Source organism: Dipteris shenzhenensis, chromosome 15, assembly GCF_047967505.1.
Source record: "Dipteris shenzhenensis isolate YYH24624 ecotype China chromosome 15, Dip_SZ_1.0, whole genome shotgun sequence".
Classification (NCBI taxonomy): Eukaryota; Viridiplantae; Streptophyta; class Polypodiopsida; order Gleicheniales; family Dipteridaceae; genus Dipteris; species Dipteris shenzhenensis.
Window position 1 is genome coordinate 54,096,232 of NC_141610.1, and position 26,471 is coordinate 54,122,702.

Consider the following 26,471-nt stretch of genomic DNA (forward strand, 5'->3'; position numbering starts at 1 on the left):
ATCATTGAAAATCCATCATACTCACCATTCAATCATTGCCTTTGTAGGAGTGTAGAGTTGGATCCACCAAGTGAAGAAATCCTCTGTATACTCCTTTCTTGAAAGGATTCTTGAAAGGAGTCCTCCAAAACTAGCATGCTTGACAAGGCTCTACATTGATGTCAAGATCGATGACATTGAGGCCTCTGTCATGCAAACATAAGATGATAGTGCTCCAAGCCACTCTAGCCTGTGTGTCATGTGTACCATCAAATTCAGACGAGAGGTAGTTCTATACCATTAGATTCACAAAAAAGAGCAAATGCATGTGTGTATCTGAAACCTATCCCCTTTGCCATCCTAAGTGAGAACTTGGCTCTAACTGGAATGATAGAGTGAAGAGAATCCTAATATGTACTAATTAGAGAATCCCATGCGTCATAAAGTTCCCTCCAAGAAACTCAAGTCCACTTTGTCATATGCATTCTCAAAGCCAAGGAGAAGAATGGCCAAATCTTGATGACTTTTGTTAGCCCATTCAAGTGCTTGTTGGAATAAGATATTATCAGAGATGCTTTTACCTTGTACGAAGCCACTAGCTAAGTGTCATGTATGTGATTAGGTAGGAGTGCCTAGTTTGAGACATACTAGTTTGGCTAAAATTTTGGAAGCAGTGCTAAGGAGGATAATAGGCCTCCATTAGGAAATGAGGTCCAATCCCTGCTCCTTTAGGGATGTATTAGTATCTCTGAGAGATAGGGAGGCATGTATTGCTATCCTAGAACTCTAGGAAGTCTCAAGTGATAGCATCTTCTATATAGTCCTAGTGAGTGATGAAGCCCTGATGAAGACGGTAGGCGTGATGCCATCATGGCTTGGGCACTCGCCTTTCGACAAGGCAAGGAGTGATGTTTAGGACTCTAGTGGGGCATCCAACTAAGCTCACATATTTGTGACTAGGTTGGGCATGTGCTCCCAAATGTTGTGGTGAGCTTTGCATCTCGCTAGGATAAAGGCTTGGACTAGGTAGAGAGAGGAGTAGAGTATGTCTTGACTACTATTGGGTCTATCTAAAGAAATCCAAGAGGACTTTGAAGCAGATTAATATCATTCCTCCCATGTATCTACCCCAATTTAGTAAAGTTTTTGTTACATCTTCTCCCAATATTCATCCAAAAAGCCTCCCGAGCATGATATTGGTACTCTACTCTCTGGTCAAAAACACGTTGCTAATATCATTCAACCATGGGAGTCTCATGTATCCATGGGTTTGAAGGATGTTCCTTCTCCTCTATGCAAAAAGCATTTGATTTTTATCTCACCACCTTCTCTTGGAAAAGGACTCCCTTTTTCCTCTTTGCCAGGGATCAAGTGGTAAGCTGACGTGCTATAGTATGGCCTATGGAGCTATTTCTAATAGCAAGGGCCTAGCTTCTCTAAATATCCACAATCTAATAATAAAGATCCTCACATACATACATGAAATATGGCATTCTACTTGTGGTAGAGGATGTGTCCGTATAAAGTCCTTAATTAGGATGACAACTTGTAGATGGACGATGTGTTCATACAAAGTCCTTGATGAGGAGGACATCTAGAAGATGGGTCAAATGTCTTGGTACCTCTTGAAATTAAAGGGAAACATCCTCTATCGAATGCCCAAGTATTGATCGTAGAAGTGATCAATCTTGGCGTGAATGGTGTTGTTGAATTTCTTATTACGTAGGAGTACTAAAGACTAGCCTCCCCAATCTAGAACTCTTCTTCAAACCAACGTTCTAGCTCTAATCATTGTTGAGAATAGTGGTGTCATGGAGCACTAGAGTGATGGTGAGTGGTAGAAAAGAGGTATGAATAATAAACTAGAAGAATGGATGAACTAGATTGAAAGAATGAGGTGTTGAAAGGTGGACCTACGTGAGGATTGGTGACAAGCCCTTAAGGATTTGATCATTCATCTGTCTCAGCCCCTCCGCTCAGCCTCCCGTCTCCCATTTGATCATTCATCTCTCTCAGCCCCTCCGCTCAGCCTCCCGTCTCCCGCTCAGCCTCTCCGCTCAGCCTCCCCTCTCCCACTCAGCCTCCCCGCTAGCCCCTCCGCTCAGCCTCTCCTCCACTCAGCCTCTCCCTTTCCCGCTCTGCCTCATCCGCTCAGCCTCTCCCTCTCTGCCTCCCCTCCGCTAGCCACCCCTCACCCGCTCTGCCTTTCCTCCGCTCAACATCTCCGCTAGCCCCTCCGCTCAGCCTCTCTGCCTCAGCCACCCCTCACCCGCTCTGCCTCCCCTCCGCTCAGCCTCTCCGCCTCAGCCTCTCCACCTCCCTCCCCCCGCCTCTCTCCCTCACGCCCTGCTCTGCATCCTCTCCCTCTCCCTACGCCCAGCCTCTCCTTGCGCCCCCTATGCTCAGCCTACCTAGCCACCCCCTCCCTACGCTCAGCTACGCTCATACCCCTCTCCCTTCTCTCCTCCTCCTGCGCGCCACCTTCGCCACTTTTTTTTAATACTTCAAAAAAAAAAAAAACTCCTCGGCATCTTAGCCTCTCCTTCTCCACCTTGTTCCCTCGAGGTCGATGCAAAATTTGGGACAAAGTGGAGGTAATCGACAACGTGAGACCTCACAATTAGAGGTTGCTATGTCCAACAATTAACCTTTTGACCAAGCGTGAAGATACATGAAAATTTAAAAGTTATGCAAAGGAAGCTCCTGTATATCTACCTACGCCTCGTAATCATCATGGAAACGAAACTAATTCTTGCGCATAATCCAGATTATCACCCATACCTGTTCCCACGCGGGGATTCAAAACTAGTGTTTTAAAATTTGACCTTTACATGTGTGTGCTAAGATACGTCCTGTACTAATCGTCATAAATTTATAAGGGCACAAATGCTTAACCTGATTTGCTATTTGTGTAGATCATCGTCGATAAACATACCTGTCCTCTTGTGTTTGCAAGCCTTGATAATTAGCATACGCTACAATGGTTTCCTTGAACTCGAAGTGCAATGCAATCTTTGCATCGAAGCTACCTCTCCACCTCAGGCCTCCACCCCACCTCTCTACCACCTCGCACTGGACGTGCCTCCCATTATGGGGGGGAGCAGGTGCTCTCACTCCCGGTCGGTGCTCCCACTCCTGGTCGGACACTAAGACTTGCACCCACACCCCCCCCCCCCCCCCCCCCAAAAAAAAAAAAAAAAAAGGGGTCCAAGAGAAATGGGGGACAGCCAAGAAAGACGATGACAACAACAACAAAAAAGCAAACGACGATTGGAATTGGAGGATGTGAACACACGTTACAATCGAAGTGGACTCGTGGTAGACAGCAAGGCAAAGGTAGGACCCGCCTCAGCTTCCTTAGTCTCTATCTCTACCTCAACCTTAGCTCCCGCTATAGTTTCAATTTCAGTGTCAGCTCCAGCCTTAGCTCCCTCTATCTTTATCTCTACTTTGACTTCAACCCTCGCTTCAGGCTCAGCTCTAGTTTCAGTCTCAGCTCCCTCTACATCTACGATCAGTGACATACTCATGCCCTTGGCGTCGGTTGTTGTTCCCTTCCCGTCCTCTCTTGTTATAGCTCTCGCACAGCTTATGACCCCTACTTCGGAGGTGTCATATACTGTTCCGCATTGTGCTTCACTCTTCCCTCTCCCTCTCAGTTAGCCCACGCTCCCACACCCCGTTGGGACTACCTCATCCATTCCACTGTCATCTCCGTTCCTCACTCAGTCACCGTCTAGTTTTTGGACTCAGTCCCACATTTTCATGCCACAGTTACCATAGTTTCAGCATGGACATGAGTGGGCTGATACACTAGAGGCCTGTGAGACCTTGCTCATGGAGATACATAGTTTTCGTGGGCGTGAGATGGAGTTGACTCGCTTCGCACAGGAGCAGGTTTGCTTCAACCGGGAGCAGGTCCGCTTCAACTAGGAGCAGAGCCAAGGCTAGGGCCATTCGGGAGCAGGCACGTCTTATTCAGGGACTCAAACAGGATATCATGCAGCTCCGACAGGAGGTCATAGCCATACACACTATCCTAGGGAGTACCTCGGTGGTCGAGGCACAGACTGCGAGCATGCAATCTGCTATTGAGGAGACTTTCAAATGGGTTGACGTGGCCAAACGGGAACCTGCAAGGGTAACCGTTTTGGCTACCCTCATGGAGCAGCAGCAGAGAGGTAGTGCGCTCGCACTTTCAGGATCCACACACCAAGGGGTTGCTTTTTGACTCCTTGGCTCGCTCAGTGGGGATGTACGGTAGCCCTTGTTGGGGGCCAGACTTGTTGGATATAGAGTGGGCCCATGTGGAGTGGCTACAGGTTCTCATGTTATCATGGATGATTCGTGGTAAGTCATCCGTTCCTCACCAGATCATTCAAGCTGAGTTTGAGTCACCCCCTTTACAGCTAGATGCTGCATTTCAGGTCATCACATATATGTATCGAGTTAGGGAATATGGGGATTATACCTCGGGGCGTAGCAGGCTACCATGGATAGCTCTATCCTCTTCTGTGGCTTTTGCAATAGGAGGAGACCAGAGGTGCTGGTATGCACGTACAAAGAGATGGTTTGAGCGATTGGGGCTCCACATGGATAGACTACCTCCCTTCCAGTATAGCATGGATGCTCCGTTTTCCCTCCTCTTATCACATGAGGTCATCATCCAAGTTATTCGTGAGGATCTACTACAGCTACACACATTTCGGACCTGGTTGGGATTGAGTGAACTCCCCTGAAGCTTAGCTTCTACAGAGATCACTTCTTACATATCATAGTGGAGGGTTTCATTGACCCACCAGGATATATTCACCTACCCCACTCGTTGAGGATCTCTCTTGGGTAGCAGTTCCGGGTCTCTTCACACAAGTTTCGCATCGAGAGCGGCAGAGCAGAGTGACTATCCAGGGAGAGGCGCATATGCACACTGTGTGACATGCAGGAGGTTGAGATAGAGGAGCATTTCATCTTTAGGTGTCCTATGTTCTATGAGATTCGAGCGCGTATCCACTGCCTCTTTAGAGATAGTTATGGGATTTTGGCCTATTTCCTCTCCTACCCAGACTGGCGGTGTTTGGTAGGTTTCATTCATGAGGCACACCATGAGAGGATACTTTGAGCACAGAGACAGGAGCAGACTTCTTGCTCGGCTGATCCGTCTCAAAGCTCTATCACGGAGTTCTTTCAGCTAGATCACATGGACCCCCACGAGACGAGGCCTCGACATGACCCAGAGCTTGTGACCCAATAGCTCAGACAAAGGGTCGACACATAGATCACACTTGGGGACATCCCCTCCTTTAGAGTCAGAGCCCGACTGATGGGGGTCACAATAGCCCTGGTTAGACATAGAGCTATGACCAGGAGACACGCCAGGACCACACCTCTGAGTGGCCGGTAGCACTCTATTGCTGACTTCATGCCTCCACTGCCTCATCCATCTTGATATCTTGTTGTTGTCGATGATGATGATGATATTGATGATGATGTTGAGATTGATATATAGTTGACCATCGACATGACTATGTGTTGTACTTAGGACTTAGTACTGCCATTCTGCATTTTTGCATTTTGCATTGGTATGGACGCTCGTTTACCACTACCACAGCTTGTTGTATCAGGATTTTCACAGTCTCATAGACCCATCGGTCTTCTGAAGACTTTAATAAACTTTCTTTCTTTCTTTCTCTCTCTCTCTCTCTCTCTCTCTCTCTCTCTCTCTCTCTCTCTCTCTCTCTCTCTCTCATTTTCTTGTGTGGTTTGCTCCCCCTTAGATTCATACACTTTTTGTGTGTACTAGGCTGAGCACGATCCCACATTCCTGATATGGTATTAGAGCAAGGTTTACCTAAGTCTAGACTAGTTTTATATTGAGAGTTCTTGATTGATTGTGAGCATTCCATTCACTTCTATTCATTGAGAGTTTTTCATTCCTTTCAAAAAGAAACTTCCATGCATTCATTACATTTGTTCATTTGAGAGAGTTTTAGTGTCCATTCTACTTTGCAGAGAGAGAGAGAGAGAGAGAGAGAGCCCACCTTCTCCACAGGGAAAGAGATTCTATCCTATTTTCTCTTTGAATTCATTTCTACTTTGTGAGAATTTTAGAGGGATTTATCCACAAAGGATTCTATCCTAGTTTGACAAAGATCCTTTCTATCCTACTCTATGCGTAGCTAACGAGACTCAACATAACACAAGCAATAGTAGATGCCTACAAAAAGAAGCGAGCCTACAATAGCAAAGAAGCACTCTACAATAGCCAGGTGACATGGATCGGACATGCAAGCTATAGACAACACTCAAGTAAGAGGCAGCCAAACACTCAACAACACACAAGCTAAAGCAAGGCACACTATTATGACCATGGGACTCGAAAGATGCTAGATGAGACGAGCAAACTACAATGACTGCCAACCATCTATGGGATTCTACATGCAACGACATGAGCAAGCATGCATGCAGAATTGATTGAAGCGAAACTACATCATAGACATTGACCAATAGGTATTGACCAAGTTTGACCCAACAAGCGTTGACCAAGACTACACAACAATAAAACACAGGCACAAGAAAGCAACTAAACACAATGGATGCTACCCCAATTGAAATAAATGACAAACACAATTGAACTTAGTCACGGTTAGCACTGACATTGACCAGCAAGACTAACCAAGACTACACAACAACAAAACAAAGGCACAACAAAGCAACTAAACAGAATGGACGCTACACCAAGCGAAAGAAATGACAAAACAAAACAGAACTCAGCCAGTAGCATAAGCCGTTGATGCACGCGATTGCCAGCAACGACAGCTAGAGTAGCCCAACATATACTCAAGATGGATCTCTACACACAAGAATTAACATACTATAAGCAAGCTTCAAAACAAGCATTCAAAGGAACAGTAGCAGTGACACAGGTGCAAAAGATGACATCAACATGCCACAAAAAGCAATGACCAGAAGCAAGCTACATAGGCAAGTCAATAGACACAAGCAACCGCGCGACATACAGGTGCCTAAAGCAATAAAGATGCAATGAGAAGACACATAGTGAGCGAGATGAGTTTCCAACAAGATGATAGATGGACAAATCTCCAGCAACAAAACCAAGGAACTAAAGCCCAAACAAAAGCCACGATGCGAAAAAAGAACGGGAGTCAACAAAATAGAGGCACACATGATGATAGAATCTTCACAATTTTGACATAATCTCTTATTCCGAAGACCCTTATTACCTTTGAGTTGGACCCTTATCTACATGTGGTAGATTGTTCACACCACAATTGATAAGGTCAGGGTGACCACAGCCTTGGTCTCACAAAGTTGACACGTGGCAATCTTATCCACCAGTGCCACATCATAGTGCCATGTTATAAAATTCATGTCATCACATGCCACATCAGCATGTATAGTCAACATGTGCCACCTAAGCATACAACCCTTTACTAAAGGCCTTATGACTATTTCCCATATGGTTGAAAGGTTTTTTTTTTGGAATTTGGTGGGAAATTCATTCTTTGTGGCAGGTTGTAATTTCCCACCTTTCCCCCCAGCATTTGACCTTGGTGTATTTGTCGGAAAAGAGTTAGGGCCTACTCCTTATGACATGCAAAGATGTCCACATCATAGGAAAGTCTAGAAATGGTGGGAAATATTACTTTTTCCCATGTTCCCAATTTCCCACCATATCATTACTCCTTAAGCATGATTTTCACACATAATGTGAATGCACATTGCCACATCACCCACAGTGCCACCTCATCATCCTTAGATGAAGGTTGACTTGAAATTCAAATGAGCATAGCTTTAAGATCTAGAAATAATTTTATAGTGATGTATGAAGGAAAAACGAGTAGCAAATCAAGCTCTATGCTTTGAATGCAACATATTTATAATCTGGATTTCTACAAGTCAGCGCCAAGAAGCATGCAAGGAAAGAAGAAAATGCTAATGTATGTTTCACCCCTTTTTGTTTACAAAAAAATTTTATAATCCACCTGTTGAGGCCATATGATGAACTCAAGGTGAACATCCAAAGTAGCTACAAGGCCAAAGTTTGCTGAACACGTAGGGAGAGAAAGGAAGATTGAAGATGAAATTTGTTGTAATATCCCATCCGACCACCTTGCAATAGTAGCTGTGGCACCAAGGGCCGAGTGTTGAGAGCTGTGGTGGATGCATCACTAGAGTGATGGTGGTGAGTGGTAGAAGAGTAGCATGAAGAGAGAAAATAGGGAATTTTATGGACTAAATTGCAAGAATGAGGTGTTGACATGTGGATCTAAGTGAGGATTGGAGAATTCTGTTAGGCTATACAACAATGTATTTGATCATTGGAAGAAATGGAACAAGCCTTGCTGAAGAGCTTTCATAGCACAGGTTTAGTAAATAAATGTTCGCTAGAGCTCTTTAGAATCAAGCAGAACTTAGGAGAGATGCTGTATGACTTTGTGACTCAAAGAATGAATTAGAATATAGCTAGACAAAGAATGAATTAGAGAAGAGCTATAATGTAACCAAACAAGGAACCAAAGTAGAGAAGGCCAAATAGCAACATTGAAATGGAAGGCAACCCATTAGAGTAGAACACAATAAATGTAGCATGGGAGAAATTCATTGAACAGAATGTGATGATGTCAATAGGCTAGCTGTTGGACTAAAGCAATTGGTTGTTTACCATCATAGTGCCCAAGAAAGCTATAGAGTGGATTGTAGGCATTTGGATGAATAGACTATCAAAGACCCTTTCCCCTTGCCCTTCATTAGGAATATTTGATATAAAGTGGTGGGCATGAGATGTATTTGTTCATGGGTGGGTATAGTGGGTACAACCATATCACGTTGTTTGAAGAAGATAGGCAATAAGAAACTTTCATCATTGAATGTGGGCTAGTATCAAGTGACGCCATTTAGGCTGCAAAAATCACTACAAACTTTTTACAGTTTAATTGTGGAGACACTCCAAGAGGACATTGACAAATTTCAAGCAATCATTTGGCATGACTTTTTAGTGTTTCAAACTTTGGTCCACCCACTCATTAGCATACAAACATCTTTTTCAATGCTTCTTTACATCTATGAATGATACTCCCACAAATCTTTTATTAGCTTCATCCATCACTATTGTCCTTTCATGTGGAAGAATCCATTTCATAGGATCATATCCCTTCCTTTTTTGTACATATGTTCTACAACAATCAATGCATAGTTCTGAGATTTTAGTACAATCGTTTGCCTCTCCTTCATTAATGTGCCTCTAGGGATTGTTGCTATGGAGAGATACTACATGATTTCTTCTTGTTTCTCTTCATAAAATTGAAATAGTGAACAAGCTTTCATCAACGAGCTGATGAAGTATGTCCTCTTTTGGTCTTTGATCTTTGGTGCAAGGCAAACAATTTGGCTGACAATGAGATGAACCAAGCTTCTAAATTATCTTAAAATTCAACACCTAAAATTGAAGCATCCATGTAAGTTTCATGATACTTTTTTTACCGAGTATAGCAATGCTTGATGATCCATGGAGAAGACAAAATGCCTAACAAATATTGTTGGAGGAAGTGAACATTGTATAGCATTCCCAATTCTTCCCATTTAGCTATGGAGTAATTCTTCTCTACCATTAAAAAATTTAGCTGACATAGAAAATTGGGAAATCTATGCTCCCTTTGAGTTGAGTAAGAATTGACCCAATTTTCCATGCACAATGCATCAACGTGCAAATGGAAACTCTTGTTTCAATTGAGCTTTTGAGCATCAATGCCTTCACTGCCATCTCTTGCAAGTTTTAGAAAGCTTTTGGTTTGCTCATCATCCCATTCAAAGTTCCTTTTGTAGCTTGCAAGTTGATGCAATGGTTCCTCCACTCAATCAAATTTCTTGATCAACCTCTAAGAAAAACTCAAGAATCTTATGGACAAGCAAACTTGCTTGACATTGGTTGGCTCCTCCATCTTTGAAGGGAATCAATCTTCATTTTATCAATCATGATCGCTTCATTCAAAATGGTGTGCCCAAGCAATACTCCTTTAAAAACACGAAAACATACCATTATATGGATTATGGGTGATTTGAGTCCCTCTTCACTTGTAGAACACATTTTTTTGACACTCCAACTGCATTATCTTTAATTTTCCACATGAAAGGACAATAGTGATGGTTGAAGCTCATCGAGGCATTTCTTGACCAAATTCACAATCAAAAAGATATTGAATGCTAGACTATCATGGAGTACATTGTACATGGATGTAAAGAAGATGTATATATGCCAACGAGTGGGTGGATAAAATTTTGAAACAAGTGGGTCGACCAAAGTTTGAAGATCACATTGCACTCAAGCCAACATCCTCTTGGCAATTGTTTCAATAGTGTGGATTAGATTTCATAGCACCTTAAAATCAGCAAGCATCTAGGAGGGAACAGATACATAGTGGTGGCAACCCACTTTGTCACCAAATTTGAATGCCCTACATATCAGATCCCATCAATTGATTCCATAATACAAATCATAGCAAGGGGGTTCCTAAATGAACGTAGTAAGTCTACCACTTATTATCCAAGGGAAAATAATCAAGTGGAGGCCATGAACATGTGTTTAGGAACATCCATCACAAGATCGGGAACAAAAATCATAATGATCTAGATCAATAACTACAAATTGCCCTATGGGTTTATTGGATAGCATTCAAGGTCACTATAAGGCACACACTTTTACAACTAGAATTTGGTTAGGAGGAAACATTACCAATGGAGTTCTTTGTACCAAAACCTGTGCAAGACAAAATGAATAGAAAGCAGCACTAAAGAATAGACCAGGGCAAAATACCGAAGATGAATGAGTTATAGGACAAAATCTTCATTGACTTTGGGTTGGGTCATGCAAAATAAAACACTATCATGATAATGGGATAATGATTCTCAATGATTTGGAAGTGAACGACTTACCAAAATTAGTGCATGGCATGAAGATCATAGAGTACTAGCTTGAAGCATACTTCATTGCTTTAGAGGAGGGACCCATAATTATGACACTAGACAAACACAGTTGGCTGACAACCATTAAATTGGGATTGATGGCACAAAGGAAAGTGATCATGGGGAGAGAATTGAAAGAATGTGAATGGGGAGAGAAGTGCAAAAGTCATGGCAAGGTTCCTTAAAATCTAGGAGCATCAAATGGCCATGATGCAATGGTAAGAAAAGATTGCATGATAAAGATGCCACTATGAGTTTAATTGGTAGTGAGCTAGTAATTGATGTCATATAATCATTGGGGGTTAACATAAATCTACCTCTATTTAAGCTCACTCCAATTGTATGCATTATTTTGCAAGATTAGAAGCAACAACAACAAAGCTCATGGTGGAAATTATGTCCAAAAAAAGACACAAAGTAAGCAAAAGAATCACCATTTGATCTCCAAAGAGGCAAAAGATGACAAAGAAGCCGAAGAGAACCCTCTCCTAAGCAAAGTTGGCCCATTGGTAGTAGCTATTGCATGGCTAGATTGACATAATAAACAAAGCTCATGGTGGAAATCGTGTCTAAAAGAAAGACACAAAGTAAGAAAAATAATTCACCACGAGATTTGAAGGAGACCAAAGATGACAAGGAAGCCAAAGGGAACCCTCTCCTAAGCAAAGTTGGTCCACTGGCAGTAGCCATTGCATGGCTAGAATGGCATAATAGAAAATCTCATGGTGGACATTTTGTCCAAAAGAAGGACAAAAAGTAAGAAAAAGAATTCACCACCAGATTTGAAGAGACCAAATACGGCAAAGAAAGTCAAAGGGAACCCTATCCTAAGCAAAGTTGGGCCATTAGAAGTAGCCATTGCATGGCTAGAATGAATGGCTTTGAAGAAACTCCAAGAATTTCTATGAAAGTAAGCCTATAATCGCATTTGGCTAAGTAAGGGTTTGACACATATGGTATGGGCACAAAATATTTTAGAGCAGTGGCAAATATGCCATGGTGAACAAAGCAAATTGGCCACAACTGTTAAGCTTCCAATTGAAGACAACAATGTGTCAAATGTGATCTCGGGCTTGGCTACAATGCCAAGGCTATGTCACAAGCAAGGCATTGGAGATGAGTGCCAATGTATTCTTCTATTTTGTTTTGGGACAAATCTAGTTAAGGATGTTGGACACTTGCATCCCATAACATATCATCTAGAAGGAAATCAAGATATTAAAAGAAGCAAAGGCAAATTGGGCCATGCTGCTTGCAACCAACATAGATGATCAAGTGGACAAGTTTCAAGGCAATAACAAGAAAAGATCATGCCACATGCGAGCGATGGTGGGAGCACGTGTGGAGACTTGAATCTTGCGCCATATCATCTCGAAGGCATCAACTAATGCATGCACAACCAGATTCATTGCCCATAAGAGCTGGGGAGGGATGTGAAGCAACTATGAGGAAGCCAAGGAGGAGGAGACCAGTGTAAAAGCCTGGTTGAGAGACACTATGAAGCAGATCACTATGTTGAAAACAATAGCTAGCAAAGTCTATGCATATTGGTTGAAGGCAAAACCATAGAATGGAGAAGGCCTTATAGGCGCTTGATGAAAAAACATGGAGCTCAAGGCCAACACAAAGACACTCAAAGCACAAGTGAATGAAGTGATAGACAAGGTACTAGATTCAAAGGAGAGCATGCACGAAGTTTACCTCAGGGGCCTTTAAAAACTTTCAAGGTACTCATTCCAGTAGAGAGATGAATTGTAGGCCAAAGTGTTGCAACTATGAGACCACAAAGTTTGAAGCAATAAGGAGGAATACCAAGACTTGAATTTGGCACCTGGAGGACCCACGAGTAAACTAGGGACATGATCAGTGATAGGAACTTAAACACCAAGCCTTGATCTTGCACTCCAACCCCTAGTCATACCTCGAAGACCCAAGGAGAAGGGCCCCACAATTTTTGCCTTTTAGCAAAGCAAGGCAACTGAGCAAGATAATCGAATCTTCAAGAAATATGGGCCCTACAATGTCAAAAGACTTTCCCAAGTGAACAATCTAAATAATTTAAATCAAAGTTTAATATATGTTACCTATAGTCTTCATGCAGATCAAATACAACTACAATTTCCATTCAAACTTACAAAAAATACATAGCAAATTGTTTCTTCACTTTAAGATGTGATAACCATAACAACAATCGTACAAGTAAGAGGTAATAGTGCTCATACAAGCCAACCAAAAATTTATAATGAGTCAACTTAAGAAATAGTTGAAGTGGGCACAAGCTCCTCTCCAAGAGAAGCCCATTATAAAATGCAATTCAGGAGGGCTCCATTTCAAAATGCAATTACAAAAGCATACAAGCCCTTATGAAATGAGCTCAGCTTGCTGCGAGCTCGTGTTTATGAGGGCATATACAAAACATGATAGCAAAATGAAATTACAAAGCATACTTATGAATGGGTCTAACTTGCCACAAGTTCCTCTACATGAGGGCAAACAAAAAACATACTCGGAACAATTTTCCCATGTCCTTCCAAAATCAGCTTAACCCCTCTTTTTACATGCATAGAAGACTCGTAGTCATGCCCTATATTAAAAGTCATAATACTTTCTTCATCATAGTCTATGAGCTCCCTTATTTATCATTATAAACCAAGCATGAGTCTAAACAATGAAACTCAAAATGATTAAGGCCATTTACACTCCATAGAGTGCCCGCCTATATCATTGATGGGAGGAGCCAATCAAGATGATCCATTGGGGTCGATGGGTACACAACAAAAAAATTGGGTGATTCCAAAAGCTTCCACCTCCTACCCATCATAACGGCTAGGCAACCTTGGCTAACCAAGCTTGGTCACTCATTGCCAAACCAATCAAATTTGAGTAGAGGATCACTCCACATTGAATGCAACCTTTAAAAATTTTTTTTGCTTGGGCGATGTGTAAACCCTTGGCCATTGAAGGTTGCCCATCACATTTTTGATTTGCCTTTTGGAAGGTCTTAGTGATAGTTCATTTTGAAAGCTGAAATTATTTAGTGGGATTTTATTTCGTCCATCTAGTCAAAAACTAAAAAGGAAGTTATGGGCTTCTTTAAATGTTTTTTGTGTATACAAGCAGGCCTAATGAATGGTATTCATCCCTTTTGGCCTGTGCCCTTTGGAAAAGCCTTAGTGATTGTTCATTTTGAAACCTTTAATTATTTTCTTGGATTTACCTTTGTCTATCCACTGTGGAAAAACTAAAAAAGGAAGTTAAAGCTTCTTTTAAAAGTTCTTGATTTTTTTTTTGGGCATTGTGCTAGACTTGAAAGTGCCAACAGCGCCCCATATGGGGTGACCAAGATAGAATCCTAAGGTTCCCCTTGTGCTAGGACGTGCACATACCTACACATTTTAGTGGCTTGGTCTAAAAGTTGTTGGCAAATATTTGTGACATGTACAGGCACGCTTGATGAATGCTATATGTTTGTGACATTTACAAGCAAGCCCAATGAATGCTATTCACCCTTTTTGGACTACCCTTGGCTAGGTTTTAGCAATGGCGATTTGTGTAAGAAGCTAAATTCATTGTAATAGAAATTGAGTCACTGTGGCAAGATTTCGCATTATGATTGGCTTCACAGTTGGCACATGTCATCATTCTTGAGGATAATTTTTGCATCTGTACTACATGTGACATAGTAATTGGATTCTTGTCCACATAGTGTGTTGTGAATTTTGCATTTGCATTCCAATCCATGTGGAGGCTGTCACATGTCTCCCGTCTTGCATGGCCGTCTTCTCCATTTGTTTTTTGTCCTCCCCTTACATGGGAGGGTTTTTTGGGCCTTGTCTCTTTTGCTCCTTCTGGCGTGGACAGAGCTAAGTTGTTGATCGGTGTCATATCATTGGATGGGGGTTTTTTCGGCCTTCTGTTTGGGTTTTGTTGTGTAGTGGACCGTGTTACCTTGCTTGTTGGTTTTGTCCAGTGGTGTGGATGCTGAATGTACGATCGATGAAGGGAGGAGGTTCGATGATAGTGGAGTTCCTTTCTTGGTTGGATGATCACAACAAGAGTCAGTTATGTGATACTGTATATAAGTTCATGGAGTGCCATACGAAGATTTTGGGACATAAAACTATGTTTTGTACTGCATAGCCACTTTGCCTACAAGACTTCTTCTATTGGTACACCTTTGATCGTCTCATAGTCCATAAAAGATGCATCAAATGTCAACGCTTTCATAGCAATGAATTCGAGTATGAATTTATTTAAATATGTCAATGCTACTATCTGAATTTAATTCATTCGTGATTGGTGTTTTGAAATGAATGAGTGATGAATCTCTGTGTAGATGTAAATGCTGCTTTCTAAATTTAATTCATCCACGATTAGGGTTTTGACATGAATTATTTATTCTCTATTGCACGTTTCTATGTAAGACCTTGAAGCATGAATCATTGCTTTAGGTATGTTTTCCAAAGATTAATTATTGTGCTACATACTCTATGCATCTGAAAAGTAAATGGCAAGCTATCGATGTAATCATTTTTGGACAATTTTTAGAAGTCGCATAACTAGGGCATAGCCACTCCAACATTACCATTGGCTATAATAATCTACTGCATACAGTAACTTTAGCTGCACTGCTATAAGTATAATTACCATGTGAGATTACTATTAGTTGTACTACAACCACATCTTTCACTTCAACTACATATGCATCCACATTGCAAATGTTTTGAGACATTAAATTGTCTTGTGGAATACATAACTACTTTGCCTGCAAGAGGCCTTTTATTTGAAGACCTAACATGCTATCATAGTCTATAAATTGTCTTGTGGAATACATAACTACTTTGCAAGAGGCCTTTTATTCAAAGACCTAACATGCTATCATAGTCTGTAAAACTCTGCTGCAGATATGAATTCCATGATGCCCTCTTAGAATCATGGTAGCACATTCCCCAAATTACCAGGCACACTATGGATGTAGACATTGCATTAACAACTTCTAACCTACACCTCAACAGTGACTTCAACAAGCGATATCCCTTAAACACTGATGTAGTTAGATGTTTGAAGGAGTTCTACCCAAATCATGATTACAACTTGTTATAGCAATGACTTTGTGATGAGATTATTTGCACGATGCATATGAACACAACTCCTTGGCAAATGTTAATGACACCGAACATGGAGTTACAGAAGAATATACTACAAGAACATGAAATTACATCTCTCTCACAGAACTCATCAAATTCTAGAGCATTGCTTTTTTATTGCTTGGAAAGGCTTCAAATACATTTTGTTACATCGATTGGGGAGTCTACAAAAAATCTTTTATACTGGACCAACAAATGCAGCACATGCTCATAATATTTTATTGATAGATGGTTCAAGTACCACCACTATCAATCCCTTGCTTCCCACAAAAGAAAAGCATAAGTACACCACATGGTCATTAGACGAAGAGAGTAATTTGAAACAACTAATACTAATAAGACTTGGCTTGTCAGCAAAGAGGTTGGCTATATTGTACAATGAGCAACAATGCGAATCAGGACCGACGATTCGCTTTAAACATTGAGAACTTATTATTTAAAACAATGAAAGTTAATGTTAAACAAGATCTTTCATCATCATGGGTTAGACTGTGAAAAGGACTACATGGCAATAATTTACAGGCAAAAGGCACAATTGAGGACACAAACATAGACAGGTTGTTGCAATCAAAAATTGGTTATTATGACTTCACATTTCTTTGTACATTAGTGGATTACAAGAAATGACTAAAAAGGAATGTCTTTGCAATTCTCAGACAATTAGGTGCTCCAACATTCTTTGTAACATTCTCTATAGCGGAGCCCCCCTCTACGGTAATGCAACGAACAATGAAATTGAATCATTCTTGATGTGTATATTACAATTGATAGTTAAAAAATTAGAGCAAAGCCAATGCAAAATACAAACCCACAAGCATTGCAAGACATGCATGAAGAGAAGCAAAATGTGCAGATTTGGATTTCCTCGACCACCCATGAAAAAAACTATGATATTGGCACCTCTTGAAAGCTGTTACAATGCAAGAGATCACAAAAATAACTACAAATACATTTACAACATTCTATCCATACAAGATATGATGCAATTCTCGTTACATCAATTCTTTTAACAAATACAAATGACAGAGGAAGAGTACATCCTAGCTCTTCAAAGCACTGTGTTGCAACCAATAGTCTTCCTATGGAGGAACCCAATCAACATATACACGAATAACTTCAATCCAAAAATATCGAAACTATGGGGAGCAAATATAGACATCCAATTCATTCTAAATCCACATGAAGTAGCATCATACTACTCATCAAATATTACAAAAATAGACAAAGAAACAAACAATGCAGTACAATCTGCTTTAAAGCAAATCTTTGAAACAAGAGCTCCTATAGCCTAACGCATAAGAAAGGTAGGAAATGCAATATTGAATGCACAACATATAAGATAGCAACAAGTAATATATCTGACATTGTCACTACCCCTAAATAGTACAACACAAGAGTTCTGCTATATTAACATGAGTGTGGTGCTCGATAGAACACTCCTTCTGAAGAGAAGGAAAGAGCTAGAGAAAATGGACCCTACAGAAACAAACATATTCTTCAACGACATAATACAAAAGTACTAAAAAAGGATCGATAAATTGAAAGACATCTACCTCGCAGAATTCGCAAGCGACATAACTATCTCAACAACAGGAGAGCGACAAAGAAAAAAACCAAGAATCATATGATTCAACATTTATAGCAAAGCAAAGGATCCTAAAAACCATTACAGGGAGCTATACCTACTGTATCTACCATTCAACTGTAGTGAGCACGAATTAACATAAGATTATCCAACATGGCATGACCTAAATAGTGCAAACAAAAACAGCATACAAAATAACTTCAAAAAAATCAATAACAAAGCTTCGTGTGCTATTATAGAAACAAGAACACAGTCAATATCATCAACAACATCTAATGGTTCATGTCAACAAAACATAGTAGAAAAATATGATATCGGCATTGATATGAATACAAATAATAAAAGAGCACAAATGTATAGAACTCCATGGTGCAAGATAGACATTATCTCCAACGATATGTTCTATGGCAAATACAAAAAACTTAACAAAGAACAAAGGCTCATCGTCGATGACATAATGCTGACGAAAAGGATATGACGTAGCGACAAAATACATTTGTTATTGTCTGTAAACATAGGAACAGGTAAGACTCACACACTAATGATTATCATTCAGTGGCTACTAATGATCATACTTCCATTACAAGGCAATGGACATAGATGCACCAAGGGTCTTACTACTGGCATATACAAGGAAGGCAACACACCAAATAGGTGGCACAACAATCCATGTTGCATTGCATCTACCACTGATGACTTCAACATACACAACCCTTTCAGCAGAGAAACTGCTAGAACTTTCAATCCTATATAAGGACATCAAGCTCATGGTTGATAGATGAGGTTTTTCTTGTCGGCTTGAACACTTTGGTCGCTGTAGATATGCACATGCATGAGATTAAACACAATCACTAGAACCTTCCAAAGGAGTCGATGTACTATTATGTGGTGACTTATGCCAAAAGCAAGTCCCACAAAGGATGCTTGGATATTCTTACATCTTATGGCTTCTTCCTCAATAACTCCTTTGTTTTGGGAGACCTACATTAAATACTACAAGTTACAAAAACCAATGTGGCAAAAACACATACAATTCATTAATTTGCTAAATAAAATAAGGCTTGCAGAACAATCAGAAGAAGATCTTCAAATGCCCTCAATGGGAGTAAATTAAAAAGATACTACGGCCGCCTCACCCTGCAGACCCTCCAAGCCATCCATAGGGAAAAGGAGCTTAAGGCTGAGGTGGCCCGGATGAAACATCAGGCCATCAAAGAAGCTAAGGCACATAATGCCAAGATCAAACAACGTAAGAAAATGGCCTTGCTTAAGGCAACACTTGAACATCCATGACTGATTATGAATCAACAGTAGATCCAGCTAGGTTGAATGTCCAATTGCAAGGCCCGAGATTACACATCTAGGAACTCGTGGATCCGAGAGCGAGCCATAACTCTATCTCCCGCGAAGTATGGGAAACATTGTAGGTACCCCTAAACCTTATTGTGCCTTTAGCCTGTGCCATCAATGATCAACTCTTAAGCACATTAGGGTATGTAGACTATCTCCATGTGCATAGACATCTCACATGCAACATCAAGATGCCTCTCTTGGAGTTCCTTGCCCTAGTTGTGTTCAAGAAACTCACAGTTACAAGTGCCCCAACAATGGATTATTGATTTGCATGGATGTTGTTGCACCTAGACCCTACTTACAAGTGGATCGTTCGCACACTATTGGCACTTCCTCCTCGTTCTCTTTGTGTCCGCCTGATGGTTGTATGTTTGCAGTTGTGGCCATGGCCACCTCAAACTACTTGCAGGAGCACTTGGAATTTGTAGTATCTTGGGCATATAGTTTGACACTTTGTTTAATTTTTAGCGATGAGCATGAATTCAAAGCCTACATTTTTGAATTTTTGCTTATGAACATTCCATGGCGAAAAAGTAATTCGTATTTAATTTAAAAAATTTACGTACGTTCGTATATAGATACATATTAGGCAATGACCAAACTAATGTTGATTAACGTAAAGTGTGAAGGAAGTGCACAATGCCTTCTAACAATCTGCGAATCAAAACAATGGGAAAGGAAGGCAATCATTAACACATACAAAACCCAAAGACAAGCACAACTTTGTTGATAGAAATACTGGACAACATGATGGGAAAAATTACTGAACACATGAAAACATACATTATCGGTGACTTCAACATTAGATCTGAAGAACAATCTTCATCAAAACAAAAATTACAACAATACATGAACTCTAAAAAACTTCAACAATTAATTAAACATCCAACAACAATTCATGGGTCCAAAATTGATCATATATGGACAAACGATGCATATTGGACAGACCACTCTATACTATATCTCACAAGCAATACATAATAAAATACATTAAAAAACATTACATATAAATTTGGGGCAGTCCAAATGAATCATATTCATTTGGGGCAGTCCAAATGAATCATATTCATCTTGTTACGGTAGGCAACCTAAAGGGAAGTTTCTCTTTCTCAATCTTATCGTAGAAGATGTACCAAACATTATTATTCAGGTTCGAACCAAGATCCAGATTTGAAGAGTTTCAAGCTTGTGATTATCACGATTAGAACGGCCATTTGTCAGATAGCATAGAGGTGGATTTGGGATGTCCGAAGCAATGAACAAGTAGTGGACATCTAAGGAATGCTATAGTTGTCGGATCAAAAGACTATTGAGTAATTGGGACAGACGATGCAATCATAATGCCATGTGTGATTGAGCAAGTCATCGAGGGAGAGAATTTCAGTGGGGGCATGAACTGAGAGATGAGGATCGTACATGGTGAAGGGGGAAGATCGATGGAGAAGAGAATTTGAAGTTCGCCTAGCGCATCCTAGTGGTGATTTTACCAACGTTCGACTACGATTACGGCTATTGACATCCAGGTAATATGTTAGTATCTTATCCATTTGTGAGACTTATTCTCAGCGCTTATATTCTCGACGTTTATATTCTCGATGTTTATATTCTCGACACCAAAGAAAGGGTATGTTCCCTTGGATTATAACTCTTTGGGGAAGGAAGTGCGCCGCCTCCCCGGCCACACTATGTATGGTTATACTAATTATATATTATATATTATCATACAAATATTTTCAATTGCTCGTCCATTCAAAATTGCTTGTTTTCAATCTGAATTCTTACAACATTCGTCTCTTTGGTGCATGTTTTTGATGTGTGAGAACAAGGAAAGCCAAGCTGGATGCAAGATTGAAGGATGACGACACCTTTATTCATATGGTTATGGTTCATGTGACGATAGTGTCCAAATTGCAATGGTTATGGTTCACGTGACAATATTGTACAAACTTTATGGTTCACGTGACAATATTGTACAAACTTCATTGAGGATCAGTTATGAGCTCTTGTAAGCGTTGCCTAATTCATGGATTTCTTGAGCTTTAGCTCCCAAAATGCACAAACAATATGGACATCACCAAGTCAATAATAAATCACCACCCCTGACATTTACAAGGAGGATCGGGACTGCCTCATGTCCACATTTTTTCTGATTCGGTTTTTCCCTTTAAAATTTGATAAAATGCTAAGGTAATAGTGAAGTGCTTGGCTTTTTTCCCTTTAAAATTTGATAAAATGCTACGAAAATGCTGCAAATGCAAATGTACTTTCCTTGTTTAGCTGCCAAGGTAGTCCACCCAAGAAGAGGATGTCTGTACCTCACTTGTGCTTATTTCTTAGGACATGATCCTTGCCATGGCCATGGCTTCCCCCGATGCTCCCTGGGGAGGAAGCCGGGCAGACACTGGAGCAGTAGTCCGCCAAGACGCCAGTTTTCCAACCCTCAAACCTCTGGCCATGGCACAGGACTCTACTCGAAGTACATCAAATCGCTCCAGCTCAGGTGCTTTAGGACACACCTCACCTTTCAGTCTTAATTGGTTCTCATTGTGGGCATGTACTTCAAAGACAGTGCCAGTTCTTCTTGGATCCTTCTCCATTTTGCGACCACCGAAAGAACAAAGTAAGTGTGCAACAAAACCAATCGTGTAGAGGTATTGCGTAGAGGCAAATCCAAGGCTCCAGTTTTTCAAGCATATACTTACCAACGACTTGGTATGGATAGACAGCTGGTCCAATCCAGATTGGGCTGAAGGCACGATCGAGGGAAATGAGTTCGGAAGCAGGGGAATGCACGCGGCGAAAGCATAGGCCCGGTCAAAAAGAACAGATGAATGCATTTAAAGAACGAGAACTGCAAGACAACGGTTGTTGGAAGATGCTGAACTTAGAGGAGGCAGTCACGTCTTTGGAACGGATGACCCAGCTGCCTTCTGTTGAAACTTTTATATGCGTTTTGCAGAAGTGCAGAAAAGATACAAATCTACCGTACGCCAAGCGCTTGCATGCCTACATGTGTAAAAGTGGGCTGGAAGCTCATAGATTTCTTGGGAACTACCTTGTCCCTTTGTTGGTGGAATGCGGCAGCATGTGCGATGCTCTGCAGGTTTTTAACAGGTTGGTTGATCAGAACGAGTATTCTGGGACTTCTCTCATCATGGGTTATACCGATTATGGAGTACCACAGCACGCTCTCACCCTGTACAAGAAAATGCAAGCAGATTGTGTACATCTGAGCACGTATACGTTTGTGGCTGTACTGAAGGCTTGTTCTAGGCTGAAAGATGCGGAAAGGAGCCCAGAAATACACGCTGAAATTGCCAGAAATGGGTTGGATGCAAATCTTTTTGTTGGCAACACCTTGGTCGACATGTATGCCAAATGTGGCTCGCTTGCAAAAGCAAGGGAAGTGTTTGACAAGCTTCCTGTTCGAGACATAGTCTCCTGGAATGCATTAATCTCAGGATATGCGGAGCATGGCCTTGGCAAGGAAGCCCTCAACAGTTTTGAACAGATGCAACTGGAGGGTGTGCCTCCAAATGCTATAACATTTGTTTGCAGCTTGAAAGCTTGTGTTTGCACAGGAGCCATAGACAAGGGCCAAGAAATACATGGTCAGATTACTGGCAAGGGTTTGGAAAGGGATCTTTTTGTTGGCAGCACCTTGGTCGACATGTATGCCAAATGTGGCTTGCTCGTGAATGCACAGGTAATGCTGGACAAGCTTCCAGTGCGAGATGTGGTCTCGTGGAATGCAATAATCACAGGTTATGCAGAGAATGGGCTTGGTGAGGAAGCGCTGAGCTGTTTCGAACATATGCAAGTGGAGGGTGTCTCTCCAGATACTGTCACTTTTGTTTGCAGCTTGAAAGCTTGTGGCAGCACAGGAGCTATAGACAAGGGCTGTGAAATACAGGCCTGCATTGCCAGAAAGGGGTTGGAAGGAGATCTTTTTGTTGGCAGCACATTGGTCGACATGTATGCTAAATGTGGCTTGCTTGCAAAAGCACGGGAAGTATTTGACAAGCTTCGAGTTCGTGATGCGGTCTTGTGGACTGCACTGATAGCAGGGTATGCTGATCATGGGCTTTGTGAAGAAGCGCTGAACTGTTTTGAAGAGATGCAACGGGAGGGTATCTCCCCGGATGTAGTGTCGTGGAGTGCCCTAATCACAGGATATGCACAGCTAGGTGAAAGTGAAATGGTTTTTCAAATGCTTGAGAGGATGAGAGGAGAAGGTATTAAGCCAAATGGGGTTACGTTCCTGAGTGTACTTAACGTCTGCAGTCATGCGGGGCTAGTGGATATGGGCCAGGAGTACTTTGAAGCCATGAGCAAAGTCTATGGCATTACTCCAACTATTGAGCACCACATTTGCATGGTTGATCTCTATTGCCGTGCAGGCCAATTAGATAAGGGGGTAGCGAAGGTGGAGAAGATGCCGTTTGAACCTGTTCTTGCGCTGTGGCATACTGTGCTGGGTGCTTGTCGAAAGTGGGGTAATGTGGAGCTTGGAAGACATGCCTTCGAACATGCAGTGCGATTGGATGAAAAGGATGCTGCAGCTTATGCCCTGATGTCCAACATATATGCAGTTGCACACATGTATGAGGATGAGAAGAAGGTTGAGGCAATGAGAGTGGAAAAACACGCATGGAAGAAGCCAGGACAGAGTTGGACTGAAGTCAATGGAATTGTGCATACCTTTGTGGTGGGAGATACAAGACATTCCCAAAGCAGAGATATATATGCAAAGCTAGAAGACTTTTCCCTTAAACTGCAAGAGGAAGGGTACGTCCCAGATATGCATTGTGTGTCTCTGGACATGTGCAAAGATGCAAAGGAACATGTGTTCTGTGGGCACAGTGAGATGCTAGCTATCACATGCACTTGTGTTGAAAGAGAAGAAGAAAGAAAAAAAAAGGAAAATTCGTAGCACAACATTATCACCTTCAATATAGGTCAATCAATATACCATAGAGCAAATCCTTGTGGAAATACTACAAGGTTCAAAGTTGGCACCTTTGTATTAAAGGAAAGAAATGTTAGACAAGAGGAAAACCTATGCATGGGTTAGGACCTTGAGTGGTGGACACATGGAGACCATGGGAGATTAGTGAATGTTGACTTGTGTATGGGTGTTGGAAAGCTTTGTGTTTCTCTCTCCCTTGATTTTGTTGGCAAGATCATCTGGTTGCTCCAGACTAGTACCCGTGATTCTTCTGTGAATTATGGATTGGATTGATAGGGTTTGGCAAAAGAAACTCTTGCAACACAACTCTTATCAATATAACAATGGCTTGTTAGATCATCTTGCAATCACTCTGCCACTCCATGTAGGTAGTTCAATCACATTGTAGGTGTCAGATCCTCCAACAAGCCTCGTAGGTATGAGGAGGATCCCTTATGGATTCTTTATTGTAGCTCTTATTTGCATTCATAATAAACAAAGTCTAGTTTTCATTTTTATTATTCTTGGGTTAGTTCTGAATTCATTGCATGTGTGTCTAGTATTCGATCTTGGTATAACAATTGGTATTAAAGGGGCTGCTGATCTGGAGATGGAGACCAAAACGGATTCTGTGAAGCTTCTTGCAGTTAGTGTATATCTCTACTTCATGAAGGACCTATAGTTGATCGTTGCAGGTATTGAGAACAAGACATCAGGTAAAGCAGCCCAGGAATCGCCCACCAAGGTCACACATTGGGAGAATAGAAATGAAAAAACTTGTCATTTTGGAAAGAGCCTTAAGCAGAAAAATTTAACCACCACATTGACCTTGTTATGAAGCTTGCTTTCTTTGCCCCTGCATTGCTTTGAAGGGGGTGTTGTGGAGACAAGATCTCTGCATGGGTTAGTGCCTATCTTCATCAAGTCATGGACACAGGGAGACCATGCATGGGAGTTTGGTAAAAATTGACTTGTACTTGGATGGAAGGTTTTGTGTTTCTCTCCCCCGATTTTGTTGGTGAGATCATCTCGGTTGCTCCAAGTTGTACCCATGGGTCAATTATTGATCAAATTGCTTTGGTTGGGTAGCTCCACTCTTATCCATATAACAATGGCTTATGCCATGGCAAGGTAGAGAAGCTTGGCAATCACTTTAACACTCCTTGTAGCTAGTTCAAACATGTTGTAAGTGTGCTCGATCCTCCAACAAGCCTCATAGGGATGAGGAGGATCCCTTATGGAGTCTTTATTGTAGCTCTTCTTTGCATGTAGTAATAAACAAAGTCTAGTTTTCATGTCTTATTCTCAGGTATTTCTCGGCTCATTGCATGTGTTTGTTGTGTTAGATCTAGGTTTAACAAGAAGGAAAGAAAAAAGGAAACACCATAACATAACATTATCATTTGAATTCAACGCATGGTTAATCAAGAGCAAGTCCCTATAGAAATACCCCAAGGCATAAATTTGAGAAAGAAAGAAACCCTTAAAAACATAGGACTAACAAAACCCATAACACAACATTATCATTTTCGACAGATGGCCAATATATATATGATATGAGCAGAAGTACTGCAAGATACAAAGTTGGAACCTTGCAAGTTGCCTTAAATGAAAGAAAACGAAATATAAAGAAAACTCATAACATAATATTGTCATCTTCAAGACACGGTCAATCAATATACCATATCCAGGAAAACACTTGCAAAAATACTCCTTAGATAACATTATCATCTTCTACACATCGTCAACTATACTAATGAATGGGAAAATGGAAACTAACAGATGCATCATGGTGAACGAGTAAATGTCTCAGAATTATTTTGGGAGAGGTAGAAATGCAAAAAAAGGAATACATTAAAAAATAAAATTTAAATGCATCAGGGATCAATATACTATATGCAAAAGTTCTTGCATACATCTTGGACAAAATATTGACTAATATATTGTATGAGCAAAATTTCCTATATACTGTATGAGCAAATCCTTGCAAAAGTACACCGTGCGATAACAATTTGATGTCTCTTTGGATTTTAAACTTGCCATGCTAATTATGAACTAATTTTGGTTACTCTATAAGATTAGCTCTCTATGTGCTATCTTTCTCCTAAATAAGATAATAATAATAATAATTTCACATTTAATGTCAAAATGTCGTGCCAAATTTGGGGTTATTACTTCATTTCTTAGGATTCTCCATTTTTAAATTGCAAGCATGGATGCCCAAGAGCAAAAAGTAAACACATGGATACAAATCTTAAACATTCAAAATTGTTTTCCAGATGAGAGTCATATTAATGCCAATTCCTAAGAGGATTCCAAGGATTCCATAATCCTTTCCCTGGAACTATTATCACTGTTGTTGCACGCATGGACAACATGTCCAAGAGTGAAAAACTTGTTTTTCAAGATGAGATTCATGTTAATATCAATTCCTTAGAGGATTCCAAGATTCTAAAATCCTTTCCTTGGAGCTATTACC

The 26,471-nt window shown here is 40.9% G+C and overlaps 1 protein-coding gene across 1 annotated transcript; it reads left to right on the forward strand.

Annotated features, from left to right (window-relative positions):
• The first annotated feature begins 21,310 nt into the window (after positions 1-21,310).
• Positions 21,311-25,038, forward strand: LOC147893993 (putative pentatricopeptide repeat-containing protein At3g13770, mitochondrial). Its single transcript, XM_087386522.1, has 2 exons — positions 21,311-21,664; positions 21,771-25,038. Exons 1-2 carry the CDS (start codon positions 21,385-21,387, stop codon positions 23,975-23,977), a joined length of 2,487 nt encoding a protein of 828 aa, XP_087242648.1. The 5' UTR covers positions 21,311-21,384; the 3' UTR covers positions 23,978-25,038.
• The last annotated feature ends 1,433 nt before the right edge of the window (positions 25,039-26,471 follow it).